The 15,235-nt window shown below is 44.6% G+C and overlaps 3 protein-coding genes across 3 annotated transcripts; 2 read left to right on the top strand and 1 right to left on the bottom strand.

Moving 5' to 3' along the window:
* Nucleotides 1-1,013: 1,013 nt before the first annotated feature.
* LOC138954814 (uncharacterized) lies at nt 1,014-6,650 on the top strand. The gene is made up of 2 exons (XM_070326580.1): nt 1,014-3,626; nt 4,037-6,650. The coding sequence occupies exons 1-2, from the start codon at nt 2,040-2,042 to the stop codon at nt 5,960-5,962; spliced, it is 3,513 nt and encodes a 1,170-aa protein (XP_070182681.1). The 5' UTR covers nt 1,014-2,039; the 3' UTR covers nt 5,963-6,650.
* Nucleotides 6,651-6,653: 3 nt separating this feature from the next.
* LOC138954813 (uncharacterized) lies at nt 6,654-8,474 on the top strand. Its single transcript, XM_070326579.1, has 2 exons — nt 6,654-7,095; nt 8,275-8,474. Exons 1-2 carry the CDS (start codon nt 6,766-6,768, stop codon nt 8,317-8,319), a joined length of 375 nt encoding a protein of 124 aa, XP_070182680.1. The 5' UTR covers nt 6,654-6,765; the 3' UTR covers nt 8,320-8,474.
* A 3,382-nt stretch (nt 8,475-11,856) lies between these two features.
* LOC138954816 (uncharacterized) lies at nt 11,857-14,327 on the bottom strand. Its single transcript, XM_070326582.1, has 2 exons — nt 13,364-14,327; nt 11,857-13,025 (listed from the first exon to the last, which is right to left on the bottom strand). Exons 1-2 carry the CDS (start codon nt 14,325-14,327, stop codon nt 11,857-11,859), a joined length of 2,133 nt encoding a protein of 710 aa, XP_070182683.1.
* Nucleotides 14,328-15,235: the final 908 nt, after the last annotated feature.

Here is a 15,235-nt window from a genome sequence, read left to right as displayed (position 1 = left end):
GTTATATATGTCCGATGTCCGACGCCTAACGACATCCCTGTTACTGCACGCTTCACTCCTGTTTACTTTTGCAGCAGAAATGCAACATTCCAAAATCTGTTCCTAATTTAAGTTTACAGGTATGATTATATGGTATTGTAAATGAATATCAGTAGTCCGCTTGTTACAGTAATATAAATAAACTAAAATTAACTTGTCATTGTTCCGGTTATTGAAGTGAAATGTACATTGTTTTGTAATTATCAATTATCAGCAATGTCATTTGTTCTTCAGATGTTTCTGCCATTGCCGAAACCAAGGATGTCAGGATCCAATGCAACCTGATCAACGCCCCACCTCTAACACGCAATGCCGGTTCTAACTTCTACAGATGAGAGTGTGGGGAAAGAAGAACGAAAAGGTGAACGACAGCGCGCTGCAGCTGCGGAAGAGGACGAGCCTGCTGACGAGGATGGAGGTGAACCAGAAGATCCGCAGTTCTTGTAAGTTTTCAATAGACATCTACTTCTCTACATTTTAAAAAGTAAGACAGAAGTCAAGGATTACTTTGGGTTACAGTCAGCTATTTTTAGCTGCTATCACTGTGTCCTTTGTTTTTGTCTTTCTCTCTCTGGTCTTTATCTCACTGGCCATAGCCCCTTTTTGTCTATTAAATGGGGGGAAAACACCAAAAACATGTCAATAAACATTTTTGTTGTGACATTATTTAGCTTAATTTCTCATCACAAGTAAGAAGCTAATTTCATCTTAAATGTTTTTGTTATACTGGATTTCACTGTCATTGCGACATGTATAACATGAAGTAATTATATCCATAGCACTAGCAGTGAAACAATTTGTTCTTGTGTATGGCACATGTAGTTTCCATAGTAACCCTTTATGTGCTAAGAAAGTGTATAACCTGTGTGTTTTAGGAATGCCCCTGAGCCGAGACCCAGCCCCGACCTGGAAGACAAGTACATTGTCTTCCAGGCAAACTTGATGCAGCTGTTTGAGAGTTGTCCTCGATGCTCTCTGTTAGGAAACGCTACCGTTGCTGAGCTTTGGTTCAGTTTTGTGTGTTGCATGTAGTTGACTTATTTGTACTTTGTGGGAAAGTACCGATATTATATTTTGTAAACACAATATTTATGCTTGGACGAGAATGCAGGTGAACTTTCTAGTCCTGTCAAAACAAGTTGTTTACCATGCTGTTTTAGTCGTGAGTTCGTGGCGTTCGTTCGGATTAAGTGCGTCGGCGCTTTTGATGTACGTCATAGAGAATGTCGCTAGTTTAGTCCATGCACGGCTCGTATAATGTAGTTGTATCATGTTCGGTCTGGAATATTCTCGAGATTGAGTATTTACTATATATGCCAGCGCGATTTGTATGTAAAAAAAGCTTCTATTTGAGTTCTGCTACGTTGTGCAGTTGTATGTATTGAATGCTGAATAAATCCTCGAACTCAATTTGACGAGTTGTTTTCTGCTGCTGCGAAGACGGGCGACGTAGAATAAAAGAACACAACTATACGACGTTTGAGAACTTGTGGCAATCTCAAGTGTCGTGTAACAATTGGGGGCCAAGCCAAGGATCTACGTTTAACGCCAAGGGTTTTCCAGCAACAAGGACCAGCGTCAAGACAGTCACAGGAGGTAGCCATCAATCGGGTGTATCCTGAGGGATCAGTATTGAGACTACGGAACCGTGGATTCGGTGTGACTGGTGAAGAGTTTGGTAATCGCCGTAGCTCGGTACGGTGAGCGACGCCGGAGTGTATCGGGATTACAGAGGTTAGCTGCCGTTCGGACGAGACGGACTTCGTCGCGGCGCTAGTGCATTAATACTACGAAATACGACTGAGGTACGTCGTGTACGTATCGTGAGCAGAGTGTGCCGTCACGTTAGACGAGGAGGGTGGCAGCCTGCGTCTACGAAGGTGAACAGCGACGAGAGAAGCATCGGAGGTGCAGTAGAGACTGTGTTCTTTTAGAAGACTACATTCGTCTACGTTCGGGGCTGTGAAAGAATACAGACGAACGCACCGGAAAAGACCAGAATGGCTGAGTTCTGGGGAAAAGGAATTGAACTGGGACTAAAAGGCAAGCAGTTGACGGAGTTCGTCGAGTCCCAGACACGACTGCTGGCGCAGCGTGAAGAAAGACAAGCGCAGCGTGAGCGAGAAGAAAAAGAAAGACAAGCGCATCGTGAAGAAAGACAAGCGCAGCGTGAGCGTGAAGAACGACAAGCGCAGCGTGAGCGTGAAGAAAGAGAAAGAGAAGCACAGCGTGAAGAAAGGCAAATAGAGCTGAAACGCTTAGAGCTCCAAATAAAAATGGAGACCAAGCGCTTAGAGCTTCAGACAGAAATGGTGCGTGTTCAAAATCAGCACGAGGCACCACGCCAAAGAGATAACCAGCAGCAAATGCTACACAGGGCATCGAAACTTCCAGCATTCACTGACGGGAAGGACCAGATCGATACTCCATACTTCACCGGAGAAGTTGAGGCCGTCTGCCTGAAGAAGCCCTTGTACGATCTATTAATTGGGAACATTGGGGGTGCGAGACGTCCTGATGACCCTGATGTCGAATGGAGAATGGGCGCAGCTCAGTCTGCTGTTGAGGAGGAAGACCCACTGCCATTCGCGAATGAAGATATCAGCGAACTGTTACGAGATGACAGAGCAACTGTGCATCGCCGCGACCAGCCGCAGGTTGTAAGCGCTGTGACGACCAGAGCCCAGGCGAAGAAGGACAAAACAACTACGCCACTCAGGGTCACCAACAGTTCTGCAACTGCTGTCGTGGACAGGGATCGGCTGATTCAGCTACAGGAAGCTGATTTGACCTTGACAAAGTACAGGAGTCGTCCTGTCAAGGAGATGACTAAGGGCGAAGGCACTGTGCACTTTGAAGTAAAGGCCAAGATCCTGTACAGAGTGTTCCAGCACGCGAGAGTCAACGGTGGGAAGCCATTACGTCAAGTTCTGGTGCCTCAACCACTTAGGCGCCAGGTGATGGAGGTGGCCCACGACTCTATTATGGGTGGTCACCTGGGTGTTAAGAAGACATTGGACAGAATCCAGGCTGCGTTTTACTGGCCAGGACTGCATGCAGATGTGACTCGATTCTGCCGATCGTGCGATATTTGCCAGAAAACCATACCTCGAGGAAGGGTCCCGAAAGTGCCGTTGCAGAAGATGCCTTTGATCGACCGACCTTTCAAGAGGGTGGCCATTGACCTCATCGGCGAGATCAAACCGCCAAGTGAAGAGGGTCATCGTTGGGTACTGACCCTGGTAGACTATGCAACCAGGTACCCAGAAGCCGTGCCTCTGAAGAAAATTGACACCGAGACTGTTACTGAGGCACTTGTGGACATTTTCAGCAGAATTGGGGTTCCTGAAGAGATCCTCACAGACCTGGGGACACAGTTTGTCTCTGAATGCATGGAAGAGGTCAACAGGCTGCTGAGCATTCGTCACTTGACTACGACAGCTTATCACCCGATGTGCAATGGGCTGGTAGAAAAATTCAATGCGACGCTGAAGTCCATGCTGAAGAAACTATGCAGTGAGCAGCCAAGGCAGTGGCATTGCTACATCAATGCCTTGCTGTTTGCATACAGGGAGGTGCCACAAGGGGCGGGGATATAGCTCAGTTGGTAGCGCGCTGGATTTGTATTCAGTTGGCCGCTGTCAGCGCGAGTTCGATCCCAGGTTCGGCGGAAATTTATTTCACAGAGTCAACTCTGTGTGCAGACTCTCTTCGGTGTCCGAACCACCCCCCGTGTATACTACATTGGGTGTGCACGTTAAAGATCCCACGATTGACAAAAGGGTCTTTCCTGGCAAAATTGCTTAGGCACAGTTAATAATTGTCTACCATACCCGTGTGACTTGGAATAAGGCCGTGAAAGGTAAATATGCGCCGATATGGCTGCAATCTACTGGCCGTATAAAATTTCATCTCACACGGCATCACTGCAGAGCGCCTAGAACTGTACCCACGGAATATGCGCGATATAAGCCTCATTGATTGATTGATTGAAGAGTCCACCGGATTCTCCCCGTTCGAGCTGATGTACGGGCGGACCGTGAGAGGCCCGATGCAGATACTAAAGGAATTGTGGACGAAAGATGTGGACACACCTGAAGTGAAGAACAGTTACCAGTACGTGTTCGAGTTGCGAGAGAAACTGGAGGAGACTCTCGAGATTGCGAGAGAAAACTTGAGAAAGTCTCAGGATAGTGGAAAGCACTACTACGACCGCAAAGCCGTAAACAGAAAGTTTACACCAGGTAACAAAGTGCTGATACTGCTCCCCACTGATCACAACAAACTACTGATGCAGTGGAAAGGCCCATACGAGGTTGAGGCCGTGGTAGGGATCAACGACTACAAGGTGAATGTCGGCAAGAAGTCCAAGATCTACCACGCTAACCTCCTGAAACTGTATGTGGAGAGACCTCCGGAAGCAGTACAGGTCGCAGCAAGTGCGGAAGAACCAGCCGAACTAGACGAGTTCGACGGTGAGGAACTACTGGAGTTGGGAGACCTCCACAAGAAAGGGGGAGTGGATGACGTCAAGTTAGGACCTGACCTGACAGAAGACCAGCAGAAGGAGCTGCATGATTTTATGGGCGACTTCACCCATAGGTTCTCTGATGTTCCAGGCTCTACGTCCTTGGTCGAACATGAAGTCCACCTCACATCTGACGTTCCTGTTTGCTCAAAACCATACCCTATCCCGTTTCAGGCTCGGGAATCCTTGAAGAAGGACATCGACAACATGTTGAAGATGGGGGTCATCCGTGAGTCATCATCCCCTTACTCATCTCCCGTTGTTGTGGTCAAGAAGAAAGACGGCACAAACAGGGTATGCATTGACTTCAGGAAAGTCAATAAGATCACCGTGTTTGACCCTGAACCAATGCCGACGGCAACTGATCTATTCCGACAGTTAACCGGCAGTAAGATCTTCTCGAAGATCGATCTCAGCAAGGGATATTGGCAAATTCCTTTGCGCGAAGAGGACATACCAAAGACCGCCTTTGCAACTCCAGACGGAACGTATGAGTGCCTGCGGATGCCTTTTGGCATGGTGAACAGTGGTGCTACCCTTACGAGGGGAATGCGAAAAATGCTCAAAGGAATGAAGAATGTTGTGTACTACTGGGATGATCTGCTAGTCCACACGGAGACCTTTGCGGAGCATCTGGAGACTTTGAGGGAACTGTTTTCCCGCCTGACAAAAGCCAATCTGACCGTGAGACCCAGCAAGTGCATTTTGGGGACCGACAACGTTGACTTCACAGGTCATTCACTGAAGGAAGGTCAAAAGGGGCTTTTGTTGGGAAACGTCACCAAGATCCTCAATGCGCCACGTCCTGAAACCAAGAAGCAGGTGCGATCCTTCCTTGGATTGGCTGGGTATTACAGAGAGTTCATTCCAAACTTCGCCGCCATAACGGCGCCTTTGTCGGACATGACCCGAAAAGGATGCCCCAACCGAATACTCTGGGGACCAGCTCAGGAGAAGGCATACCTGACCGTGCGTGACCTGATGTCACGAGACCCGGTGCTACGCCTTCCTGATACTGCCAAAGAGTTCATCTTGCGTACAGACGCATCGGACGAAGGGATCGGCGCCATGCTGATGCAAGAACATGGAGGTAAACCGTTTCCGGTCAGCTATGCCAGCAAGAAGCTGTCAGGAGCCGAGAAGAACTACTCGACCATGGAGAAAGAGTGTTTAGCCATTGTGTGGGGAATCAAGAAATTTGAACTCTACCTCCAAGGGGTGAAATTCGTGCTTCAGACTGATCACAAACCCCTCACCTACCTGAACTCTGCGAAGTTTGTGAATAATCGTATCATGAGGTGGGTGATGTACTTGCAGAACTTTGATATGCGAGTGGAATCGATCAAAGGTTCAGACAATGTTGGAGCAGATTTTCTCAGCCGAGTATGTGATTAAAACTGTGTTCATTCTCCAACAGACTAATGTACATACCTGGATTTCAATCTGTTATGTATACATAATAATTATTATTATGTGTACAGGTAGCGTTTCAATGATTGAAAGAAATTAGGTAAATTTCTTCTGGTGTTGGGGGTAATGTTAGGAAACGCTACCGTTGCTGAGCTTTGGTTTAGTTTTGTGTGTTGCATGTAGTTGACTTATTTGTACTTTGTGGGAAAGTACCGATATTATATTTTGTAAACACAATATTTATGCTTGGACGAGAATGCAGGCGAACTTTCTAGTCCTGTCAAAACAAGTTGTTTACCATGCTGTTTTAGACGTGAGTTCGTGGCGTTCGTTCGGATTAAGTGCGTCGGCGCTTTTGATGTACGTCATAGAGAATGTCGCTAGTTTAGTCCATGCACGGCTCGTATAATGTAGTTGTATCATGTTCGGTCTGGAATATTCTCGAGATTGAGTATTTACTATATATGCCAGCGCGATTTGTATGTAAAAAAAGCTTCTATTTGAGTTCTGCTACGTTGTGCAGTTGTATGTATTGAATGCTGAATAAATCCTCGAACTCAATTTGACGAGTTGTTTTCTGCTGCTGCGAAGACGGGCGACGTAGAATAAAAGAACACAACTATACGACGTTTGAGAACTTGTGGCAATCTCAAGTGTCGTGTAACAATTGCTCTCACCCTGCGAAGGCCTTCATATCGAAGACAGTTGGATCTTGCATCCACGTCCGACAAGACTGCTCCAAGTGCTGTTTCTTCAGAGAGTGGACCAGCCAACCGTACATAAAGCAGATGCCCTGCGGGAACCTGCTCCTGTCATCAGCTGTTGTGCTCTCTGGCTGCAGCCCGAAAAAAATTCTCCGGCTGTTTTACCTGCTCAATGTGCGTTACATTTTGGAGAGCACGTTCTTCTGGGATCAGCGGCACTTCATTTTTTCTACAGTGGAAAGAAAATGGAAACGGGAGCAGTCAGAGCTCATTTCGCAGCTTCAGGACGAGGGAAGAAGTCTAGAGCTGATTGGTGATGGGCGGTCAGATAGCCCAGGACACTGTGCCAAATATGGCACATACACTCTCATCGAACAGGGACTGGGGAAAGTCCTGGATATACAGATTGTGCAGGTAAGAAAGATATTTAGGCGGTTCAGTGTCTCATACTCATAGACGCATCAAGGTAACTAATTACAATCAAAGTTTTGTAGAGGCATTTTTCTTCTTCAAACATATTGACAACAGTAATGCATACCCAGTTCAAATCTTTTTTTTAATCTGAATTTGACTCCTAGTTATTAACCTTCACCCCACCCCAATCTCCCCCCTGACTCACCCGAGTAATTGGTGAGTGGGATTCCTTTGTGTCCGTCTTTTAGACCGAGTTGGATTTTCAGCGACTGATTTTGACAATTGACATTTGAACTTGTCATATGTACATGCCCGTTGAAACTATGTGCACGCTTAACTGGAAGTAGAACAACTCTAGATATAAACTGTGACGAATGCGATATTAAATAAAAGAGGGCAGGGAATCAAAATTCCTGATAACACGACGGTGCACAACCGATGTGCAGTGAAACCCGTTCATATTTGTTTGCAAACTGTCATAAACTTTGGCAATAACATTATTAAACGAATAAAATGAGTGCCGGCTGCCGTAGCCGAAACAGTCGGCGGTCGTAACAGAAAAGTGGGGCGGCCGTATCAGTGCATCGCTGGCGGTCGTAACTGCTAGCACGGCGACGCGTACCAAAAAAATACACATGCTCTTTTCCTCAGCCGATGACACAAACACACTTGAATATTGGGACACTGCTATTGATGCATTTCAGTTATGATACATCACATTACCTGATCAAATGACCGTTGTTGCTTCAAGCCTCTTGTAATCTCCACCATTTAAAAAGAAATCCCCAAATCGAACAATTTCAACAAATAGGACTGTCACAAATCTAAAACAGAAGCCTCAAAAATTAAATCGATAACATGTTAATCCTCATGCAATCATAAATCCGCTGAGAACAAAATAATAAACTTTGCTGGCTTCGATAATTACGCCACAATAATTATTAGTTTGGAAGTTACACACCTTTCGGGCTCGAAACCTTGTTGACTATGGGACTGCAGAATGCTATCGTAACAAACGGCAATTTTTTCTGTCGTAACACTTCCCCGGCGTGTGGCTGGGACTGGGAGACCTGTAACTTTAATTGTAAATAGTACAGACATGGGTAAACTGTCAGATAATTTTGAATAAAATTAACACTGTGATCAGCATATTTTAATGCAATTTTCTGTTCTTTACAGGAGATGTCATCCAGTGGCCACCAAGATGTGACCTGGCTCGATTAGCTGGGAAATGGGCAGCCAGAGCTGGTTTCCCGGGCGTAGTTGGAGCGATTGATGGGACCTACATAAAGATACCAAGAACCAGGGATGAGAACAGGGACGCGTACATCTGCCGCAAAGGTTTCCCAGAGATGCATCTCCAGGTAACAGATTTGATCACTTTCTATTTCAGATACGTGGATTGTTAACGTTGGCAGAACTGAAAGGTTGGAGGACCTGACCATTATGGTGCCTGTGTATTTATTCCCTATTGAAATACTGGAGTAACACTAGCAGTGTCATTTCATAATTGGAATCTACTGTAATTTTAAGTCACTATTTGAATCTTTGAGACAAGTATTTAAAGGCACAGTGCGCCTCCCGTAAACCATCACGCTCACCAAAGGGAACATCCTAGATGCCCTACGTAAAGAGGCTGAGCGAGTAATTTTCAAAGATTTAATGTTGCGGATTGTCTTCAAGACAATCGGACCGAGGTGCGTTTTGGCGCTAGACCGAACTTTTCAAATCTAAATAATAAATTGACAGCGTGTTACACAAACATTCTTAAATCATAAAATAAATATTTTTTCATCAAGACAAGATCATTAAAACTCGAAGTATTTAAAGTTAAAATAAGGAACGCCCGGAAGCAGGTTCACGTAAGGTGTGCCAGTTCCTGTGAATAGTCAAAAGTCATCACGAGGGTTCTTGTGAACCACAGCCGTTTGTTTCGTGCATAGTCAGAGGTACATAATAACGTGCTATTGCAGACAAGCTCACAGCGAGTCACATTCAAATTCCTGACGACTGCTTTGTCAAAAAGGGAAAGTGGAATAACAGAGTTCACGATGTCGATGGCTCCGGGGTAAGATAAACCATGCAAAACAATTTTTGTGTGAAAATTGCTCGCTTTTTACGGAAAGCACCTATGTTCTCAAGGGGTGAGTGTTTCAATGAAAGGGTGTTTGTACTGTGTGTAAAAGCCTGACAGTATCTGTGATGGTTTACGTGAGAAATATTAAATGTTTAAACCGATATTGGGAGTTCAGACAAGTATGAATTATGATGGTGTGTGGATTTATTCCAAGAAAACCATCATGAAAATGTACCTACACATCGTTTCTCTGACTTTTCTTTTCCTGTTGTTAGATACATGTCATATACCGCTTTTAGTGAAAGTTGAGGCAGCACTTTCTGATCAAATTTATTAAAAATTTGTTCAAGCATTTCTTGACTAAGCATGGATAATCACACCGGGGACTGTGTTCCGCCTTATTTCAGCCGGGCTCGTTATTACTTCGTTTTGAGCTGGGCTTGGTGTCACGCAAACGTAAGTGTCTGCACTAAAGTACAAACTATGTCTTCTAAAAAAAAACTCATTTCCAGGAACGGATGTTTTTAGCACTAACCTAAGTAATTTGTCTTTCTATTGGTGTTATTTTTATCTGACAAGGTTTATTATGTGACCCCCATCGGTGTTATGCGGATTTTTCTTTCCTAAGACTAAAATCCCATATTTTTACTACAATTACAATTCAGCTATCGGCTGACATTGTCCAAGGCAATTTAGGACAGAAATCAACAGCATGAATTATAATTTCTTTTAATGGCTTCCCGACCTTTCACAAGGTTGACTCAGGTTATGCATCAATATCTTAGATTCAGTTCTTCACTTCACAACACTATATATGGTTATTGTTCATTGATTTTGAAATCAATATCATTCTCCGGAAACGTGGCTCATTGTCATGCAATCCCAAATGACGACGATGAAAGTTCTTTAGTTACTTGGAGGTGATGAAACAAATATAAATATGATTGTACTTCCTTATAATGACGACGAAGGATCCATTTACAGCGGACGATCACAGTCTGCAGAGACGACTCTCGACTATCGGTGATGAACCATGTTTACAGGAACCATGATGACGATGAACTTCATGACGACGATGACGTAAATGACGCTTCTAAAACGCAGCTCTGTCGGTGATGTCTTGCTTGTTCGTCTTCCCGTGTACGAACCTGCGATCAAACGTAGAAGCTGTTAAATATCAGACATTCCCTAAATGACAATTTTATCCATATTCATTCTACTAATTCTACGACAAAACTAAGTGAAGAAAGAACACATCTACACGCATTCTCTGCGACAAATGAATATGATATCATCTGGTGCGTTCTCGATCGAAATCCACGACTAACTAACAAACTAGTTACCCTCCAAGACGGCGAAACGGGTTCTCCCTCTGGGATAACGGCTTCCTTCTCTGCAGCGTTAGTAACGTCTAGTTAATTGCGAGAATCTGGAGCTCTCCGACTTGCCTGGTCTGTTGATCTCAACGGCCTGTTCTTCTACTTCCGGCGTTTCTGTTTCTAAGTAGTTGCTTAGCGATGCACAAACAACTCGGTTACATAAACAATTCGTCGCTAAGAACTACAAGTTGAATTAATTTAATCAGACACGACATTTTCTTTTCCTTCGAAGTCTGCAATAAAAGAAAGAATTGTGGCTGAAAGAAATGACGTACATCTTTCTGACGTAGATAGTCTCGGTAATCTCGGACCCGCGTGACGTGATTATCTAGTAGTCTCGGCACTCGCGTGTTCTAATGAGCTAAAAGAATCAATCCTTTACATAGGCCCCCCCTTCTGGATAATTATCCTGGGGAAATTATTCTCATTCGAATAGTGAATTAGACGTATACTTATATAACTTCATTATATAATTGTTGCATACTTTACTCATCCAGTACGAACGGCTTGTCGTGGTCCGGCATGCGTAGTACTGGTTTCTTTGAGAGTTTTTCCTTGAGTGTCTCAAAACTCTTTTCTCGTTCTTCGTTCCAGCGTAGCTTGTCCGGTTCGAATTTCTTCTCAAATTCCATGCATATGTCCCTTGCCTCTTTTGCTTTCTCGTCGCTCAGATTCTTGTCAAAATGCATGTCTGCTACAAATTCGGACCTTTTTGTTTCTAACAGAGGTAGCATTTTCTGAGTTTCTGTTGCGAAGATGTCGTCACTCATTGTTTCGTCTTCTTCCATGACGATTGCAACAACTTCATCTTCTTCTTCCTCACTGCTTTCATGCGCGTCTACCCGTTGGGTTGGCGTGCTAGGTTGGAAAGACGTGTCTCGTTCTTGGTACTCTTTCATCAAGTTGATGTGGTAGAGCTTGATCTTCCTCCCAATCTTGATTTTGTAATCGAATTGGTTCAGCTTCTCCACTACTGTGTAAGGACCTTGCCACAGTAGTTCCAGTTTGTTCTGTTTCTTGGGTCTCAACAACAAAACCCGTTTTCCTACTTCAATCTCCCGCTTCGCGGCTTTCTTGTTGAAGTATTTTGCCTGTTTCGTAGCAGCATTCTTCAGGTTCTCTCTTGCTATTTCACAGGTCTTCTCGATGCGATTACGCAAGTCAACAACGTACTCTGCCGTTGTTTTCATCTCATCTGACACTTCTTCTTGTGTCCAAGCTTGACGCAAAATCTGCATGGGACCTTTGACAGCCCTGCCGTACAGCAGTTCAAATGGGGAAAATCCCAAGCTCGCTTGCGGTACCTCACGGTAAGAAGGTGTCCCATTTCTTGGGTTGTTCTTGGGTCATGCGTTTCGTCATGCTTTTGAGTGTTCCGTTAAAACGTTCCACTAAACCATTTGATTGAGGGTGGAATGGAGCTGTCATGTGGTGCTTGACTTGTAGAAAATCATTCACCTCATGCATCAGTTTTCCAGAAAAATGTGCACCTTGGTCAGTTATGACTTCATCGGGTATGCCCAGCCTGGTCCACATTTCCCACAACGATTCTGCGATCGTTTCAGCACGGATATCCTTGAGAGCAACTGCCTCTGGAAATCTAGTGGCGTAATCCACAGAGACCAGTATGTACTGCTTTTTACTCTCGGATATCGGTTTGATGGGACCAATGATGTCCACGGCGATCCGTTTGAATACAGAACTGATAGGTGGCATTCGACCTAGCGGAACTTTCTTGGTGTGTCCTTTCGGAGCAGATCTTTGGCATGCATCACATGACATACAATATCGTTTGATGTTACTGCCGTGACCTGGCCACCAGAACTCCGTATTGATCCAGAACTCCGTATTGATGCGGTCGAAAGTCTTCTTTTGCCCGAGGTGACCCGCTAATGGAAGGTCATGACCGAATGACAACACTTTCGGTTTTAACGTTTTCGGAACCACCACTCTTGTTTTGTAACACCCATTTTCATACAGTTTGGAGCGAAGGAGAATATCGTTCTTGTAAACGAACTTGACTCCATGAATTTCTCTACTTTCTGTGGCAAATTCCCTGATCTGCGCTAGGGAAGGATCTGCCTTCTGTTCTCGTTTCAAATCCTCAGGAGTGAATGGCTTCTCCTGAGATTTGAGGTTCGGTGGGACACTAGCTTCAGACTTCTTTCCTTCTTCTTTTTGCTGTGCACGGGTGTTTACGGCAGCAACTGTCTCGGAGAACCAAGTGGGGTCGCGGATTGGGTACAACGATGTCAAACATTTGTTGGAACCAATTCCGTGCCACTTTCCTATCAGAACAGGATAGACTGGGTTGTCCATCACCGTCACTTCCGTGTCAGCATCGAAAAATGGGGAGTCGATATGCACCACGGCTGTGGGGTACATCTTCTTCGCACCTTTCTCCGCTAGAGTGACCTCTTTCTTGTTCAGTAGGTATTTGTCTTTAGAGACAAGTTCTGCGCTAACCATGATTCCTGTGCATCCAGAGTCACGTATAGCTTTAACTAGTTTCCCATCAACCTTGACCGGAATCGTTTCTGAGAAAGTCTTACTTTGACAATCCTCACAAAGTTTTTCCAGTTTCTCTGGAATGTCAAAAGAACGACCCGTTTCATTGACATTCGGGACCACGGATGTGGTACTTTTCTTGGGACAATTCTTGGACAGGTGGCCACGTTCTTTACAAAAAAAAAACATTGGCCATTGGTCCTCAGTTTTGTCCGCTCTTCATCTGACAACTTATGTGGTTGTGCTGTGCTATGCTGGCTAGAACCAAACATGACCGTGCTCTGTTTGACATCACGCCCGTTACCATCGTTCTTGGAAAAACGATTTCCTTTTCCACGAGTATGGGCGTCTGCGTCAGGTACTTTAGTGTTGGACCTAGCTTGATGATAGGTGGTGGCGATTTCGCCGATTTCCTTCGCATCATGTGGGTTGCGATCGCGGATATGGATAGCTAACTCGGGAGGAACTGTTTCCAAAATTTGTTCCCTCAGGATTAGATCCTTCAAATCGTCCACTTCGTTTCCACACTTCGCGAGTTCAATCCATTTATTCATATAGCGATCGAGCTTGACAAAATGTTCCTTGTAAGTGTCCCCTTGTGCTTTCTTCAGATTTCGGAACTTTTTCCGGTAGTCTTCGCTCGTGAGTTGGAAACCTTCATAGAGCGCATGCTTCACTGTTTCATAGTCATCAGCGTCCTCGGCGCTGAGCTTGGAGTAAATGACGCGAGCTTTTCCCTTGAGGAAGTAGACGATACAAGAGGCTTTGGTTGCATCAACGAGCTTGCAATCTTTTGCGTAGTGCTCGTATTGATGAAACCAGCTCTCAATGTCGTCCTTGTCCTCAAGGTAAGGTATCTTATGATCAAAGTTATCCTTGCTTTGGCTCGACTCCCTGGCATTGTTGTTCCGGTTATTCTGATTTGCACTTTGGATTCTCAGCTGTTCTAACTGAAAACTCCGTTCGCGTTCGCGTTCTTCGCGTTCTTCGCGTACGTGTTCTTCCCGTTCTATGCGATCACGTTCTTCGCGTTCTATGCGATCACGTTCTTCAACCACATAGGCACGGAGATCGGCTCCGCTCAAGCCCAGTAGTGTACCCTCTTCTATCAAATTCTTGGTCAGTTGTAACCGAGGATTAGAATTTGTCGCCTCATCACCAACAATGTGATGGGCTGACGTATGAGCCGTGTGCTCAACCGTGTTTCCGACAACGACATTTTCATTCGTGTCATTGTTCGCCTCATTTGAGGAATTCGCATTCGACATTATCGTTGTTCGTTTCTTATCCCTACGACGAGAAACACGATAATGACTACTTTCCGACGTATGTGATTCGACGCTAGCACTACGAGTGTTATTCGCGGGCGGATCAGAATACATCACATCTTTACATCCTAGTTAGAACGAATCATGTTCAATCGATACAAAATTCGAAAATTTATGAGGATAAAAACTGAATTCTAAGTGTCTAGTTGAGTCTACCAAAGAACATACAAGTAATCTTTATCTCAACTATATGTCAAACTATGGATGATTTCGTTTCGCTGCTAATTTCAATACTTTCCTTTCCAGGACAAGTTAGCAGAAATTCTGAGTCGTCTAATGCTAATTACCAAGCAGCTACACTGTAGACATATGACTCCTCTGTACAGCAATACCGCGATACAGAGTCACAAGTGACTGATCCTCTGATCAAACTAATGAGTCCATACCAGACTGTTATAGTACGTCACTTCCTTCATCAACAACTAATGAAACACTGATCAACAGACCTTCTTCAGTTTACAATTAGTTGCGGTCGAAAAATTCAGACCTTCCGGGAAATCAATCGGGAACGAACCAGGTATCCCTTACCAAATATGGTTCCAAACTCCCTCCAACCACCCGCGATAATTTCGAACTATATCGGGGTGTGATCAATAGCACGTGTTAGCTATGCTATTCACCACTTGTAATTTAGAACACCACAATAACTGGGGAACTAATTACCAAAAGTGGTTCTACATCTGCCTTTTTTAAAGTGTCGTGGATGAACTCAAACACTGCTAATACATACTACTAACGATGATTAATAGTAAATTTAATTTTCGTGTTATAGCATACACGTTGAGCTACGTCTAGGTCAAAAGAAAGTAAATGGACATGCACTTATACGATGATGGTGGTGAAACACA

Source organism: Littorina saxatilis, unplaced genomic scaffold (assembly GCF_037325665.1).
Source record: "Littorina saxatilis isolate snail1 unplaced genomic scaffold, US_GU_Lsax_2.0 scaffold_334, whole genome shotgun sequence".
NCBI lineage: Eukaryota > Metazoa > Mollusca > Gastropoda > Littorinimorpha > Littorinidae > Littorina > Littorina saxatilis.
This window is presented reverse-complemented; position numbering and strand designations above follow the sequence as displayed.